This window comes from Tupaia chinensis, unplaced genomic scaffold (assembly GCF_000334495.1).
Source record: "Tupaia chinensis unplaced genomic scaffold, TupChi_1.0 Scaffold144255_1, whole genome shotgun sequence".
Lineage (NCBI taxonomy): Eukaryota > Metazoa > Chordata > Mammalia > Scandentia > Tupaiidae > Tupaia > Tupaia belangeri.
Genome location: NW_006204113.1, coordinates 6,701,768 through 6,720,224, shown reverse-complemented (window position 1 = coordinate 6,720,224; position 18,457 = coordinate 6,701,768). Strand labels below are relative to the sequence as shown.

At 41.6% G+C, this 18,457-nt stretch overlaps 1 protein-coding gene across 1 annotated transcript in view; it reads left to right on the top strand.

Moving 5' to 3' along the window:
• SORCS1 (sortilin related VPS10 domain containing receptor 1) overlaps positions 1–11,113 on the top strand; it is a 652,766-nt gene extending 641,653 nt beyond the window's left edge. Inside the window, 3 exon segments of the mRNA XM_006166423.2 lie at positions 5,850–5,955; positions 6,077–6,237; positions 8,009–11,113. Coding sequence (XP_006166485.1) covers positions 5,850–5,955; positions 6,077–6,237; positions 8,009–8,073 — 332 coding nt within the window. The 3' untranslated portion in view covers positions 8,074–11,113.
• Positions 11,114–18,457: the final 7,344 nt, after the last annotated feature.

The window sequence follows — 18,457 nt, the reverse complement described above, 5'->3', positions numbered from 1 at the left end:
AAATGGAAAGATCCGAAGCTATGATAGTAGTGTAGACACCAGAGACTGAAAGGGAGGGGGGCGGTGAATGGTAGATAGGTGGTGGTAGAGGGTAGAATTGAGGTACAAAGAGAAGAAACAGACCAAAAAAAAAAAAAGTAAAGTAAAATTCTCTGTTGAAAAAAAATAAAAAGATGTGTATATCATAAGGACTTTATATAAAATGTAAAATTAATCTGAAAATAATAAATCAAATGTAACCCCCCAAAATGCCATTAAGTAGTTTGAACAATTCTCCCCTTGAGCCATAACCAGGTTGAAGTACTGTTACCAATGAACAGCATATTTTTGTTTTGTTTTTGTTTTAGTGATTTAAAGAATATAAAGGTCAGCAACTCCCTTAAAAATATGGACTGGGTGTTTTATGAGTGAGAATAGGTGGTGTGTTACATGCAGAACTCTCAAACTGTTATGTATAATAATCACTTGTGTAACTTGTTACATGCATGAATTTGTGGGACCTACTATTAGAGGCATATATATTATTGTTGTTGTTGTGTTATTATTATTATTATTTTCCAAGCAAAGCCTAGGAAGCTACATTCTCACAGTGCTCCAAGTAATTCTGATTCAGGTCATCACTACCCCTCAAGAAAGACTTGATAGACTAGCCAGGATTCCCCATTGTCCTTCAACCCTAGAGAACCAAAAGACATCCCTCTCTTCTGTCCATCTGTTATGGTGATGTTTGGTCTTGGAGGTACTGGTGGTTGTAAAATGTGTATATCATGATGAGGACTTTATATAAAATGAAAAATTAATCTGAAAATAAAATAATTTTTTTATGGGAATAGCACAGAGAATGTTTATCTAGAGTATAGAATGAATATAAAAGTTTCCAATTACAGAGCACCCTCACTTGGCCAGTGGTCAGCCAAGTAACCTCAACTCCCTGTAACTGGATGTTCCCGAAGACTCATCCTCAGTTTAAATCCAGCACTAGTGCTTCCCTAGTTATTAAAACTGTTAAAAGGTAAACTGAGGTACATTAAAATATTTTAAAAGTTATTGAGCCAACAACAATTCATTAGTTTGGCAGCATCAAGTCTCAAGTGGCTTAGGGATCCCCTAAAGGGGCATGAGGGAAAGACTTTTATGGAGTAAATACAAAAAAAAGGCAAAGAAAATACTTGAATGGTTAAAGTTGGGCAGTAGCTTTCTTTGGATCATTTCAGTGGAAAGCTCCTACTTAAGAGGTTAGTTTGTGGTTTCCGATTGGTTAAAATTAAGTGTGTTTTCCTTGAGTATGACCCTTATTTATATTGATGGGAGTATTGCTTTTATTTTTTTAAAGAGATTTTTGCCTTAGGGCATGTGTGCTCACTGAAAAGAGAAAGAGACAGACAGAAAGACAGACATAGAAAGGCAAAATGAAAAATTACCTCCAGGGGGATGGCCACACCACAGTTCCTTCTCCTCCATTCTCCTCCTGGGATATTGGGCACTCATACACACATACCTGGTGTGATTTTTTAAGCCAGCAAGTCCGGGACTTGAACATGGTCAGCCATGTGGGAGTCCAGCAACATAACCACTACGTTATCTGCTATCCTCTGGTTTGAGCTTTGATTTGCTTACAATGGAACCCAAAACACTGGAGGGACCTCAGTCTAATGGCCTCCCAGTGAGTTACTTTAACATTGCCTTTTCTGGCAATTCCCACTTAGTCTGGTCTGAAGTTTCACGAAGTCAGTAAAGTGTAGCAGTCTTTAAGATTCTTATGACTGGGTTTGGATTTGAACTAGAAGGAAGACCATTGGCCAATGAGGGTACTCTGTATATGGAAACTTTTGTATTTATTCTACACTCTAGATAAACATTCTCTGTGCTATTCCCATAAAAAATTTATTTTTTTAAAAGAATTATTTATTTAATTTTATATATTTATTATTATTATATCTTATATATTATCATTTTTAATTTGCTATAGGACATGTGTGCTCAGCATAGACAGACAGACAGAAGGACAGTAAGAAAACAAGCTGCCAGGTCTGGGACTTCAACCATGGTTGGCCATGTGGGAGTAAAGAGCCTCAACCATCATGCCATCTGCTCTGGCCCCTTCCCTTAATTTCTGTCAACCACTTTTCACAAGAAGATTGTTGTTATTACTACAGACATTTCTGTTATTGTAATCAGTCCAGGTCCTCATGAATATAATAATTCAATGCAGGACCATCAGATTGCATAATGGTTACATCCCTGGACTCCCACATAGTCGACTGCTGTTCAAGTCCTGGACTCGGAGGCTTAAAATTCACACCAGACATGTGTGCACGTGTGCTTAAAGTCATGAGAGGAGATTGGAGGAGAAGGGATTGCAGTGTGGCCATCCCCTCCGGGGGGGTGGTGGTGGTGATTTCTTGCTTTCTGTCTCTCTGTCTCTCCAGCGAGTGTATGTGCCCTATAACAAAAATCTCTCTCAAAAAAATAATTCAAAGTATTTCCATGTTCCTCACAGGATTTTACAAACAATGTGTGCCAGCACGCAGGCTTAGAAATGTCAAGTCACTGGGAGGACTGCTTGCCTCCGTGCTTCACTCTGTGCATGAATATTGGCAAAACACTGCTCAGCACTTTTCCCCATGTGTCTACCTTGTTTAAGCTGCAACTGGAGAGGGATTAATTTATGCTAATTCCACACAACAAGCTAAAGCCCATTTATCACAAGTTTCCATTCCTCAGCAAAACACACACAAATGTACCTAAGTGTTGGGGAAACTAAGATATGCAGCTGCTGTGTGCGGAGCAATAACAGACCCATTTATATTCAGGCACAGATCAGCAAGCAGAAGCTGCCATGAACACGGAGGGCAGCGGGTCTCAATCTCTGGAGGCTGCGGCCTGCTGCTTCCTGCTTGCCTGCTTGCCTGCTTGCCTGCTTGCCAGCCTCTGAGAAGACACTGAGCAATGCTGAGTTGGGGAGGGGGAGTGAGTAGCACATATTTTAGAACTTGGAATACAGAAGCTCACTTTCCCAAAATACTACTGTGCTAATTATGTCACTGAGCAATGCTGCTTGTTTACTTATGATGATTCAAGTGTTAATGATTTAGAATGGAAAGATTTAACCTTGTGATGGGGGAGAAGAGGAGGAAAAAGGAGGGAAATGGAATTCATTTGTGTGCATGCATGTGTGTGTTAAGGGAGAGAGAGTGTGGTAGGTTCAAGTCTTAGTTCTTCCATTTACTAGTTTTAAGTTCTTTGGAACATCATTAATTCATGAGACTAACTGTTGTCTAATGGAGGTCCTAGACTTTGCCTTCCACTTGGGAAAATCAGTTGTGATAATATAAATACAAAAATAGAAGGTATTATTTTCCCAGATACATCTGAACGGTTGCATTATGGGGACCCACAGATGGCACAATGGTTATGTCACTGGACTCCCACATAGTTGACTGCAGTTCGAGTCTGGGACCCAGCAGCTTAAAACTCACACCAGGCACATGTGCATGCATGCCCAAAATACCAAGAGGAGAACAGAGGAGAAGGGATTGTAGCATGGCCATCTCTCCTGGGGAGTGATTTCTAAGTTTCCTTCTCTGTCCCTTTCTTTCCAGTGAGCACAGGCACCCTATATCAAAAAAATGTCTCTTTAAAAACAAAAATAAAAACAAAAAAACCAGTTGTAGTATGAGTTCTGAAGTATTTCTGAACTTGTTTGCTGATGGCACCAATAGCTTTCTTTATTTTGGAGAGGTTTTTGCTATAGGGCATGTACGCATGCCAGAAAGACAGAGAGAGACAGACAGAAAGACAGAAAGAGAGAAATCACCCCCCAGGGGGGACAGCCACACCACAATCCCTTCTCCTCCATTTTCCTCTCAGGATCTTGGGCACGCACGCACACGCGCCCGGCGTGAGTTTAAGCAACCGGGTCTGGAACTCAAACCACAGTCGACCACATGGGAGTCCAGCAATGTAGCCCTTATGCCAACTGCTGGTCCCAATAGCTTTATTTTCTAATTTCCAACTGAAAGTAAATTTGCCTGGCCATCCACTGCAGCAGGACCATTCTCTCTCTCTCTCTCTCTCTCTCTCTCTCTCTCTCACACACACGCACACACACACACACATGCAGGCATGCACATTCTCTCCCACTTCACAGCTTAAATGCTGCTTGACTTCTATAGGAGAGACTAGCAGGAGTTTCCTTTTATTTATTGCCTCCAAAAAGCCAATTGTATTATAATGATTAAACCTATTTTCTTAGAAAAAAGCCTTGACTTTTGTTTTTCACCCCAACTATGTGGTTACGTGGGACACGCCTCCCAGCAGTTGTTACTGAGTGGCTGAGATAATCCTACAACATCCAGACAGAGGGGGAGTAGCGGAGCCTTGTCAGAGACCATTGGTATTACAGTCACTTACTCTTGAACTTTTTACCTGGGTGACCAGGTGGTTTCCTTCTCAGCTCTGAACAGAGAGAAGCCACAGAAAACGGTGCTTAAAGGTCACCTGCATTTCTGGGTATCAGGCTTTGCTTAAATTGATGGAAGGTAAAGGTCAGCGTCTAGGCTTCCACGAGTACATGTAGCTTGTCTTTTATGCTTGAGCTATGCTATATTTGCAAAATGTCAGTTTTTCAGAGCATGGAAACTAATTGCAAATAAAGTCATTACAAGTACAACAGGTTTGACCCTGAGATGAAGGAAGGCATGGAGACAGAGCTGTTTTCCAGAACTGCACTCGAAAAGGGTATTTGGGGAAGGAGCTTCTTTTATGGATGCACAGGCTTCTGTGTGAGAGGAGAATTCACTATGTTTGAGAGGCTGGAGCATCTTGGTGTGGGTTTTCAGGACTTTGGGAAGTGGCGGAGACAATTAGGTTGCAAAGCCCTCCCCCAAGATCAGAGAGGCAGCCCCTATAAATGATTCAGCAAACCAGTAGTTTCCAGTGGGAACACAGAAGCATGCTCTATCACTTTCTAGTTCTTTCTCTCATGTGACAACTTCTGGAGTAGGGATGGGAGGAATCGGATAATTCATAAAAAGATTCTTATTGATCATTTTATTTCCTGTTTGCTTAGTGGGAAAGGCTTGCATTAAGAACATAGGAAAATATTGTTATAATAAACATTGATTAATAAAGTTTAATGAGTAGAAATGAAAGCTAATATTTAGAGATGTCTTACTATGTGTCTGGTGGTGCCAGGCAGTGGCACAGCTCTAACTCAACTGGGCCCACACCAGAAAGGTGATGGGTTTGCATCCCAAGACCTCCTTAAGAATGTGTGTTCCTGATCTGGGCTAGTTGAGACTGGGAGTTGATCGCAGTGTGAGAACCTTGTTCATGGTACCTGACTGACTGACTCTCTTTCTGTCTCCCTTTCTTGTGGAAGAAATAAACAAGCATAAAAAAATTATAGATCTGCCCGTGCGCTTTTCTCAGTGCTTTACACACGTTGACTCATTTAAGCATCACGTCAGCACGACAGAGTATGCACTATTAAGAGCATGTACTATTACTCTTACCTCACTTCATAAGACATAGTAAGGTGAAGTAAGTTGCCCGTGAGCACACAGTCAGCAAGTCATAGAGCAGGGCTTGAACCCAAGCAGCCTGGCCCCAAGGTCTGTACTTTTCCTTGCTCTCTTTTGGTGCGTGAACAGACCAGCTCAGCATTCTGGAGGCTGGGGCCGGCTCAGATGCCTCCCTGACAGTAGTGTGGGCAAGCATCCCATGTGTGTGCACTGTAGGTTTCCTAGGACTCACCCTGCCTGTCTGTGGGCCTCGTGAGCCCATGACAGCATCTGCTCTGCCCACGGCCCTGCTTGCACGTGACCATGCCTTCTTTTCTCCTTCAGCCCCGCTGGTGGACCTCACTCCCACCCACAGTGGATCCGCCATGCTGATGCTGCTCTCAGTGGTGTTTGTGGGGCTGGCGGTGTTCGTCATCTACAAGTTTAAAAGGTGCGTGTCCCTCCATCCATGGTTCTCCCACCTCCCCCGCACCCCTGACAGGTTCTGAAGCATGTGTGGCAGTGATGTGCTGTCCCGTGCACAGCAATGATGGTTTCTGTTAATGTTTTAGGAAGATCCCGGGGATTAATGTTTATGCCCAGATGCAAAATGAGAAAGAACAAGAGATGATCAGTCCAGTCAGTCACCCTGAAAGCAGGCCCAATATCCCTCAGCCTGAACTAAGGAGGCCTGGCCAGCTTATAGATGAGAAGGTGGAGTCACAGCTCATAGGTAAATGATTGCTAGTAGTCATCAGCTGTTCAGCCTGAGTAGTCAGTGGCTGACCCTCTCTCTAACCCCTTTCTGGCTTGACATAACAACTTTCTTCTGCTCTAACATTCTGAGAGAAACAGCTAAGACGTATCTTTCCCTGCGTCCTTCCATTGGAATGGAAAAAAAAAAATAACAACCCTTCTTGCTCCTATTTAGTTTTTTTCCTCTCATTAGTTAATTTCTCTTTCTGCAAATATCCTCCCTAAAACATTGGAGTTCCAAATGTTTATGGGCAAAGAACAAAGCATTTGTCCTAATGATGTACGAGATGGAGAGGCCTCAGAGGCTGGGGCTGGTGGGCTGGTGGGCTGGACAGGGTTTGTGGAACGGGGATATATTGACTAGAACAAAATATGGCCGCTTCAGTCAGCGACAAACTGCTCCAGATCTATAGTAAAGGAGTGACAAAATGAAAGTACCAGCCTGGTCACCCAGAAAATGTGATTTTTTTTTTCTTTTAAATGTATAAGCTAGCAACTGTCCCAAAAAATATGGAGCCTGAGAACTTTAGAATAAGAGACATAAACTTTGCAGACTATCCAAGGAGTGGAGGATCCTGGGAGAGACCACGGAAGAGTTACAGTGTTACAGTACAGATTGGCAAATCTCTTGCTTTTTTTTCTGTCTCTTACTGGAAAACTTAAAGGGAACTTTATCATGATTCAGTAGAGCTCTCCACGGGCGATGCTTAACGTGGGAATCCAACAGTGGGCTGTAGAGTCTCAAATTTCAGTGCTAAGTCCTACTATTTATTGCAGAAGAAATTTCCCTGGAAGTTAGGCAAAGCCTTGGAGCCACCATTGCTGATCTCTTTGTAGCTTGGTTCCTCCTGTCTGTTGGCATCAAGAGTTGAAACTATAAATGTTTCTATCTAGATCCCACATTGCTGGCTATGACCGTTAAGGTATTATATAACCATTCGTGCGTCACTCTGAGATAAAGCCAAACCGCCTAGAAGACCTTTCACTAAGTTTTGAATCTGTTACTAAGGGGGAGAAATGAGTATGAGAAGAAAAACATAACCCTCTCTTTAAGCACATTCAGGGGAAGAGGGCTCTAGCAGTAGCGAAGGGAAATTTAAATGCAATGACTGGCTCCGATGGTTGAGAGTAATAGCCGTAGCCACATCCAGTGCCCATTTTTACCGTGCTCTTTCCTTTATTTGGGGAGACAGGGTGATAAATGTGTAATGGCTTTGGGTTACACAGAAAAAAAGGCTTTTCTGTCTTCAAGTCCAGAGACGCGTTCACCCTGTCTATTCATTTCAAAAGCATGTAAGTGAATTTTGGGAGGTCATTTGGTTCCCAGGCCCATTTCCACGGGGTAAGAAGCATAGCCTCTGTTTACTTTATTAAAGTAGCAATTCCTCCTTCACCAGGAACATCTCAGCACATTGCAAAACCTGACACCTTTCCATTTCCAGTGTCATTAAATGAGTAAGTGTTACACGTTTTCTCTTAGGAGAGTAGCTTTACCCTCCCCTCCCTCCCCTTCTACTCAACCTGGTGACTCATCTCTCCGATTGCAAAGAGCAAGACAAGCCACTCCACCTTCAACGCCAAAGCGGGGATCTGCTGGGGCACAATTTGCAATTTAAGGAAAACCCCCAAAGGCTACAGGCGACCTGCTGATCAGGAAAGAATTCGCTCTTGTCAAGTGCATCATCCTTCATGACCACTAACTTTATGTTTTTTTCTTTCCTTTGTTGTTCTGTTTCCTATTTTGCCAGGAAGTATTTCCATAGTTGCTGAGAATCAAAGCACAAAAGAAATCCCTACCTATGTAAATGTTTGAATGGAGGACGCCAGTAAAAACAAAACAAAACAAAACAAACAAACAAAAAACTAACAAAAAATAAAAAAAAAAATCAAAATCTAAACAAACAAACACTCACTGCATCGGGACTTTTTAATTCTTCAGACACAGACAACAAGGGTTTTTAGCTTTAAGCCTGTGCATGTGGACAATACCTTGAGAACATGATTGGAGGGGCAGTGTACAGGTGCTCTCTTTTAACGGAAAACACTCCCCTCCCCCTTTCTCCTTCTCTCTCTTTTTTCTGATCGGTCGTGTTTGTAGAAAATTCATAACATATATAGGCCAAGGAAATCTGCATGTATTTTTTGGAAATATTCTTGGCTCTAGATTTAACAGCTATTTTAGCACTACGGGTTGATGGGTGGATTAGCCATCCCAGCCCTTTTCATAAGACATGAAGACATGCACAGGAGTTTGAAACCCTGAGCTGTTCTCTCGTCCACTTTCCTTATGGTCATTTCCCCTTAGAAGTTAGTTTTGGTACCTTTGTTGGTCAGCAGTGGCCACAAGGCTGCTGTCTTCATTCTCTGTGGCCACAGGGACAAAGATGCAAGTCGAAGACCCATATATGCAGGTAGATAAGGGTGGAAGGGAGGCAGGGAGGCAGAACATGTCAGAAATGGACCTTTGTTTTCTGTCATACTGTTCCCAACACGACTGCTTCCTTTTGCAGCTGTCCCTACTCCTGCTCCAATTTAGAAAATGGAATCCCTTTTTTATCCAGGGCCTTGCCTTTTCATTTGTTTGCCATCCACATGTGGCCATGATCTGTTTATGTCTTTAAATAGCTTCCTTCTGATCCCCAAGTTATTCTCCAACTGCGCCCCATTTTTATTCTCAAATATGTTGCTCGATTCTGGACATTAACCTAACATTTCCAAATACTGGCCTAGCCTCTGCCACCCCCGCCCCCAGTATTGGCAAATTTCTGGTCTCTCAGTTTTATACACTCCTAAGCATGCCAGCTTCCGCGCACACTGACCAAGCTGCATCCTGCCCAGAGGGTTCAGTTTTATATGTTCTTTGTCTCTTCCCTGCAACCTATCTTTTCCAATATCCCTGCCTTTTCCCACCTGGAAACATAGGATGTATGTGAAAGAGTCGATATATGCAAAGCAGTTCAAACGTAGCCATGTACTTTGGAAAAGAATGCATACAGATGCGTGGTGGTGTTCTCACACCTTAACAAAAATCTCACGCAGTCAGATGCCAGGGGATTTTTGTGAGAAATGTTTTGAACACGTGATTATGTTGCAAGGCAATTTCCTCCATTGATGGTGGTTGTTATCCGATAATGTTCTCTCTCAGAGTAGGATACAAATATGTGTGAAATAAAACTGATTTTTAACCAGAGGAGAAGCAGGTTAATGGACTTCATGCTTAAGAATGTGAAAATTCTAAGGGAATGTGCAAAGGTCTTGTCTTATGTTAGGATGAGATTTTGGTTGTTTAGATAATCCCAGTGATTTCACATGCATGCCCTCCAGTCTCTGAGTAGCACAGTATCTGTAAAGGAAAAATCAGTCATGTGAAAGGGGAGACTTAGCTGACCACAGCAAAGCAAATTGGCTCAAAGCATGAAGAAATTCTACTTTTCCCAGGGTGATCATTAACGGGCCAAAGAATGAAAGAAGCAAAAGCCTGATGAGCAGACACCGTGGCAGTCTTACAGACTAGGCAAAGCCCATGCTAAAGTCCAGGAAAAGTAGTTCTGAAAAACTGTTCAGAGAGCACAGCCTCCTTCACTGTGTCCCCAAGCCAACAACAGGGTATAACAGGCCGTGATGACAATGGGAGTGTCCAAAAGAGCCTAAGGATCCCTGCCCTTGCATGGTCCAGACAGAGAAGAACAGCAGAACTGCTATCAGAAGTTAATCCAGCAGAAGTGTTTATGGTTGAGGACACCCCATATGAATCTGGGAAACAGATTCTGCCTGGGGCAGCCACCTATTTGTACAATCTAATTGGTCCCTAACCTGCCAGGCTTCCTATCTCATAGGAAACATCTTCATCAATCCTCTTCAGTTGGACCCTCCGAAGTTTAATCTGGAAGACTAAGTATTTAGAAACTCAAAGAGGGTCACTCAGACCAACACAGGGAGTCCTCAGAGTTGCAGTTCAATTCATTTTTAATGTAACAATGATGAAAAAGAGAACAACATTCTTAATCTAGCACAGTGCCTTGCCTAGAGTAGTAGTATGAAAATTATTTGTTGAAGAAAGAAATAACTGAAAAGATGTGGGGAAAATAAGACATGGGACTGTAAGTCCTCATTTAAAATAGAGGTGGACATGAGATGCCTGGCATTTTGGAAAGTGACCAGAGATGGCCAGCTATGTATTCAGCATCTCCAGTGTCCTTACGTGCCTCTCCTCAAAGCACCCTCCCACTTGTAAGAGATTAGCAAAGCAAGGTACTGCGTAGAGGGAACCTCCTTGTTCTTCTGACCTTGGTAGTGGTTCCCAAAGTGTGGTACCCACACTAGCAGTAGTATATCACCCTGGACTTGTGAGGCAAATTCTAGGTACATACTTTAGACCTACTAAATCGAAATTCTAGGGGATAAACAGTAGTATTCTCTGTTGCCGAGTAAGCCCAGTAATCTGCTTTTGAAAAGGTAGTAAAGGAATGGGAGGGACTCAAGTGCCTACCTACTCACAATAGCTGGTGTGAACACAATGAGGAGTGTGGTGGGCCTAAGGCCAGAGGAGTATGTGGGGAGGGATGAACATGGAGGTAAGATACAGGGCAAGCTAAAATTCTGATACTGCAACATTTTCCAAAATCCTGGAAGGCAAACTGCATGCTCTACCCCGAAATACCCAACCACTATTTTCTCCCTTGCCTTATTCCTAATTGGATTCACTGTCCAAAACGCAGAGGTTTTGCTTTGCTTTTTTTCAGAAGTTCCAAACAGCAACTTTGAGAGCAGTGGGGTGCTTGGCAGCTGTTCTGTGCTTTCCAGGATTCCAACTGAGCATTGAAACCCCTCATTTGCCAACTTATTTTTATAGGAAGCCAATTTAAAAAAAAAAAAATGAAAGTTTTCTTATAGTATTGGAACTACTTCTAATTTTAAAATGACTTTTTTGATGTATTTTTTGTTAAATACTATGTAGTGTAATGTATAATTGCTCTTGTTTATTGCTTTTACAATCATATTTATTAAACAGATAATGTCTCTAAGCCCTTTGCCTCTTGGTGTCTATTTTAGTCTAAAACTTGGTGTTGAGTCTAGATATAAAAGTGATGCATTTACAAGATTTCATAAAGGCTAATTGCATGAGAATATAGTAAACACCACAGGCTCAAGGTTTTTAATAACAAAGTAGAATATATTATACTACTTGAATTTTACTACATCTCAATTGACTATACAATGCCTGTTGCTTTATTAAGTTACATTATTTAATTTAAAAATCACTCCAAACTGATTACCTTGGAATGAGTAACATTCTCATTATTATTAGTTTAAAATGAGATATTTATAATGAGGAACAAATCTGTTTAAATGTACTCATAACCTTGGTTATGGTTATCAAAGACCAAACTACATGGAATGCACTGAAACTTGGGGGGTGGTAAATTGGGGCTCACATAACAGAGTAAAATGACCATTGGACCTGTAATCTGGAGGGGGGAGTTGTCCATCTGCCAATGTCAACTGAATGACCTTGAGCAAATAGTTTCGACATGTAAAGGTTTAGTGTCTTCATGAAAATGATTTGGAGATGGAAGACTCCTTTCAGCTTTCATATCCTGAGTGAGTTATTCCCAACAATCTCAGACTTGATTTACATTTGCGGAATAAACAGGTTAACCCAACCCAAGTCTTCTCAGTCATGTGACTCACATACATAAGTGACATTTCTCCTTGAGCTCCTTTTGATCCTTTATGTGGCTGAAACATCAGTGCAAGAACAAAACCCTCCTTAGCCTTCTCAAGTTCCTGCCAGGCTCAGAATATGGTTGCTTCAGTAGCATCGTCTCAGCATGCCTGAGAATTCCAGTTGTTGTTAGGTTGCTTTTAACCTTTCCTTTTCACATTCTTCTATCCTTTCCAGGCCAAAGCCTGTGTAGTGCTTCCCAGTCAGGAGCAATTTATCTCCTGTTAGGTGGGGTTCAGCCAGACAAACAGAAAGCCTCTCTAGATATTTCAAACAGAGGGCATTTAATGTAAGGGAATTTTTTGCTCAAGGAAATGGAAGAGCTGCAATGCCAGTAGGAACAAATGAGACCTCAACACTCAAAACTAGTGGGGTACAGGTGTTACCAGAGCCCCAGAACCCCAGAGCCGGGATCAACAGGTTGAAGCTCAAGTCATGAAGACATGTCTGGCAGGAGCTGGAGTCATGAAGGGGACCTGATCACGGCCAGTGATTCTACCCAAGTAGAGGACAGGGAGGTTTATCTTGCTTTCTCCTTTGCTCTGATCTCTCATCTCCTGCTGATAGTTCCAACTGCCCAAACCCAACTATGAGTCAGTGGGCAGTGTATTCTAGGAAATGCCCTTTATTGAAATATGCAGCAGAGCAGAGGAGTGGGAAGTGAATCTGAGAGAACGTGGGCAGACAACTAGCACAGCACCCTTTTGAAGAGGTACTTGATGGGGCTAGCAGGTGGCATGGTGGTTAAGGATGCTGGACTCCCACATGGATGACTATGGTTCAAGTCCCGGACCTGGCAGCTTTCTCTCTCTCTCTCTCTGTCCCTCTCTAGTCAAATTAAATAAATGAATGAATAAAGTTAAATAAAATAATTCTAAAAAAAGGAAGTGCTTGATCCCTGTCGAATATGGCAAACTTCCCCAAAAGGCACTTACACAGCACCCTTTTGAAGAGGTACTTGATGGGGCTAGCAGGTGGCATGGTGGTTAAGGATGCTGGACTCCCACATGGATGACTATGGTTCAAGTCCCGGACCTGGCATTTCTCTCTCTCTCTCTCTGTCCCTCTCTAGTCAAATTAAATAAATGAATGAATAAAGTTAAATAAAATAATTCTAAAAAAAGGAAGTGCTTGATCCCTGTCGAATATGGCAAACTTCCCCAAAAGGCACTTATTAAACAGATAGTGCTCATTTCTCTGTGACTTTTTCACATATTTTTCTCTAAATAACACATATTTAGGGCTGTCATTATGTTTAGGTTTGGCACTTATGCCTTTCTTATTTAATTTTACATCCATCTGTGAGAGAATCTTGGTTTTATCTTTCTTTTCTTCCCTTCAGCATCTAGCACTAGATGTTGCCATTAGGGGGCACTAGATAAATGTTTGTGAAACTCAACCTTTGATTTTCAGCTTAGTGTTGTCAACACGTCCATTTTATTTAGCAATGATCTCTGAGGTGGCTTCACGGGTCCAACTCGCCTAACCCAGCTAGCCCCGCTAATTGCATGTTCCATTGGTGTTTGTCAAGAATCAACACATCCCTGCCCTGCTCTGTTACCACTCAAACTGTTGCAGTCAGGGAGCTATTCTTAGACATTAAGTGAAATAATTGCAGTTTAGAAAAGAGATGAGGAAAAAAGAACCAAATAAAAAGTAGTGTAAAAAAATACAAAGGCCTAAATTTGGTTTCTGAATCATTATAAAATTTGTTTACCTACCTCCTAAGGAGTCCATAGTGTGAGAGGACTTTGAAAAGTTCATGGAAAATGGAATAAAAGATGAGTTTCTTGTAGTGCAAAAAACTGAAATTCATCCATAGGTTTGTGGGTTTTTTTTGGTTTGTTTTTGTGATTTTTTTTTTTCACATGCATAGTTTCCATGACCACTTTTGGAAACTGCTTCTTCATATTTTGAAAGTACATGTTCAGCTTATACTGGTTTAGTAGGAGAAATCCCAAATAATCCCAGAATAATACACCAAGAATGACGGTTTTAATCTTTTTATGTGCAACGCATGAAAAGGAATTTATGATTTTCAGAATACAGCTATTTATGAATCAGCCCCTGGCCTGGGAGTTAAGGTAGCTGGACCCCACGTTTGACTGTGCAGTGTGAATCTCGGGTCCAGCAGCTTGAAAAACACACCACGCACAGGTGCACGCATACCCAAAATCCCAAAAGAAGGGAGATCTAGCGAAGGGATTGCAGCATGACCATTCCCCAAGGGCAAGTGCATTGTTGCTTTCCTTCTCTCTCACTCTCTCTAGTGAGCATGTGCATGCTCTGGAAAAAAAAAGATAATTTATTAATCCATATATGGTAGACACTGTGTTACATGAACAAGACAGGTTGTTTGCCTTCATGAAACATATATTGTAATATGAGCCATAAACAAACATAATTTACTATAACATATACAATGATGTCCTACATATACATAATTTCAAGATACAGAAATTTAGACATAATATAATAGGCACAAGAGTGAACAGAATGGCTGTGGAGAGAGATGAGAGAAGTTAGAACCTAGGAGCAAAAATGGGTAGATGCTAAAGGAAAAGCTGTCTAGAGCCCGAAGGCTGAAAAGTAGGCAGCCATTTCAAGACACATGCATTGTGTTCAGAGTCAATCTCGGAGCATCCTTACCCAGAACGTGAACAACGGTGGGCCTAAATGCGTCTGAGTTTAAGGTAAAATAGTGCTTATATTACACAGGGTTTTCTTCCAGGGAATTACATACACCATCCATTGTATTATTATGTGATACATGTTTTCTGAAAAATCACCTCAGTATGCAAAATGACAATAAAAACCAAAAGACTCAGGGCAAAAGAGGGGAGTTTGAGAACCATGCCAAAACCTTGAAAAAGACCTTGGGCTGGCAACAGTGGTAGAGTAGAAATACAGAGACCTGCAGTGTTGGCCCCACATGAGAAGGTTCTAGGTCCACATCTGGAGGTCTCCCTGAATATGCCAGATGTGAACACATGTGCCACTTACCCTAGCTGCCTGGGGCTGGTGGTGGATTATTGCATGAAGACCCTTAAGGAGCTATCTCTCTTTCCTCTCTGTCTCTCTTCTTCTCTGTCCCTGAAGATATTTAAATAACTAAGCATGGGAGTTGCAGAGGGAGAGAGAGAAAGGCCTGAAGTTTACATGTGAGTGAGTGTTTCGGAAAGTTTACAGCTTGCGAGATCTTGAAAAATGGTAGAAGGAAAGTTATCTACGAGACAGAAATTTGTAACACCAAGCATGAATGGTGTGTTTCGTAACACAAGGTGGATGGGAGTAACAGAGATGTTTGAGGTGTGGGAGTGTGTGTTTATTCTGTCAATTTACACAGCTCGTTTAGGGAATGGGTGCCATTTTCTGTGCTCATCTACAGTTTCTCATTGGCAAAACTTATACGTAAGAAAACACAATACAAATTCTTCCCTAACATATCAGTCCCTTTAGGACAAGTTCTTATTTAAAAAAAAAAAATGTTTTAAAGCACAATTAACTGTGATTCAGATGGTAGTTAAAAAGCACTTTGGAGGAGCCAGAAGGTAGCTTTGTGGTTAAGGTGCTAGATCCCACATGGCTGACTCTACGGTTGGAGTCCTGAATTCCACAGCTTGAAAAACATGCTGGGTGCATGTGCATGAGTGCCCAAAAACCAAGAAGAGAGAAGAAAGGATAAAAGGGATTGTGGTGTTTGTCAATCTCCCTCATCCTAGGGGTTGGGGGGGATTTCTCACTTTCTCTCTCTCTCGAGTCATTTGGGGACCAAATTGTGGCTTGGTGGTAAAGCACGATGCTCTGCAAGGCAGTTCTACATGGGAAGGGTCCAGGTTTAAGGCCAGAGACCTCAGCTCCTGTATCCATGTTCCAGGACTAACTGAAGGCTGGGATGGACTGTCTCATGAAGTTCCTATTGCACCTGCTAGGACTGCTGGCTCTGTGTCTTTCTCTCATAGGAGAAATAGGTACATACACTTTTATAAAAAATAATTATTAACTCATTTATTATTATTTTCTTTTTCATTTGCTACAGGGCACATGTGCAGAACAGAGAGAGAGAGAGAAAGGGAAAGTGAGAAAACAAACCATCAGGTCTGGTACTCGAATCGCAGTCGGCCGTGTGGGAGTCCAGCATCTTAAGCACCACTCCACCTGCTGACACCATAAATACGCTTTTATAAAAGTAATTGGAGGGACCGGCAGGTGGCCTGGTGGCTGAGGTGCTGACTCTCACATGGCCAAACTTGGTTTGAGTCCAGGGCCCAGCAGATTGAAAGTCATGCTGGGTGTGTACCTCTGTGCCCCAAATCCCGAGAGGAGAAAAGAGGAGAAAGGATTGTGACATGACCATCCTCTCTGGGGGATGGGGGGTGATTTCTCATTTTACCTCTCTCTGTCTCTCTCCGGTGAGTGAACATGCCCTATGGCAAAAACCTAAAAAAACAGTAATTTGGATATATTGTTAAGAGGAAGAAATCCGACCTGACAGTAGAGGGAAAAGATAAGATCATAGTGCTGCTGCTCCTCATTTTACTCGTCATGTTCTCAGCCTAGACTTTTTGGCTTGGGGACCAGCAGCTCTATCCCCTCTCACAGACCTCATAACATGGTATGACTCCCGCCTGCCCCAATAATTAATACTTAGAAATGGAACTTTAGCCCAGAACTCCTTGTTAAACAAGATGTTATGAAAAGTACATTTATGAGGTAAATCCATTTAAAAGTAAAATAGGTAAAGAAATGTCTGAAATGTTTAAAGGTAAGTTTATGTTTTCTAGATAATAAAAAAACACTTTATGAACAATACTAAATAAAATATTTTAGTATGTGTATGTATATGTTTATTCATAACCTTCCGTGCTTGCGTAAATATTAATAACAGCTTGTAGATGCAGAAGAAAAATTTAGCAAACAGTATAAACTGATTAGTTAGCAAAACACCATGATATATATATATATATATAATAAAATAGAATGCTTTCATTAAAACTCTTTTTCTAAAGACTAATGGAAAAAGGAAATGATCATGTGTTTTTTAAACAAAAGGAGAACTTAAGACTTGGTATAAAAGCTATTTATATAGAAAATATATAGGGACAGACTGAAAAAGAGTAACAATGGCTTTTGTTATTTTTTATTTTTTTGGAGAAATTTTTACTATACGCACAAGCACTCACCAGAAAGACAGAGAGAGAGAAATAGACAGAAAGCAAGAAATCACCCCCGCCCACCCCTGTATGTGGGGGGGTAGCCATGCCACAATCCCCTTTCTTCCATTCTCCTCTCAGGATGTTGGGCACGCACGTGCATGTGCCCAGTGTGAAATTCAAGCCACCAGGTCCAGTACTTAAACCATGGTCCACTAGGTAACACTGGCTATTTCTTTTTCTTTGTTTTTTTTTTCCTTTTTTTTTTTTTTTTTCCTATAGGGCGTGTGTGCTCGCCAGAAAGACAGAGAGAGACAGAGAGACAGAAAGCGAGAATCACCCCCCGGGGAGATGGCCATGCTGAAATACCCTTCTCCTCCATTCTCCTCTCAGGATCTTGGGCACGCACGCACACGCGCCCGGCATGAGTTGGTCCCAGCACCAGCTATTTCTCCAATTACTTATGAAATTATTAGCTGCTATAAATCTGGTATTTTGTTTGTTTGTTTGCCATACAGCATGTGTGCTCGATGGAGAGAGACAGAAAGAGAAAAATTGAGAAATTACACCCCAGAGGAAATTACAGTCCCTTCTCTTTTATTCTACTTGAGATTTTAGGGCACCATTGCACACACACTCAGTGTGGGTTTTTTTTTCAAGCTGCCTGGTCCAGGTTCAAACTGCACAGTCAGCCGTGTGGGATCCAGCTGCCTTAGCCAGCACACCACTGGCTGACCCTCTGTCATCCAGTTTGTATATATTTTTCTGTTTTTATTAAATGAGTATATATTACTTAGATGGTCAGGAAAATTTCTATTTTAAATAACATTTAAAAACTATTTTTTTTTGAGAGGTTTTTGCTATAGGGTGCGTGTGCTCGCCAGACAGACAGAGAGAGACATAGAGACAGAAAGTGAGAAATCACCCCCCAGGGGGGATGGTCACATCATAATCCCTTCTCCTCCATTCTCCTCTCGGGATCTTGGGCACACACGCACACGCACGCAAATCTAAGTATTATATTTGCTTTCTAAAATAAGCATGGAATTATTATAAATAATATTTAATTATTATAAATAATATTTAATATATAGTTAACAAAAAATTAAAAATTATTGACAAAATATGCTTACATTCCTTTCAAAAATTAGAAATAGCTTCTCGAGATCAAAAGATAATTGTATTACATTTATTTACTCATTTCTTCTGAGAGAGAGGAAAGGTCTTCATGCAGTAATCCAACCCTAGTTCCAGCTGGCTTAGACCACAGGTACATGTGCACGCACCAGGCATGGCTAGAGAGGTCCCAGGATGAGCAC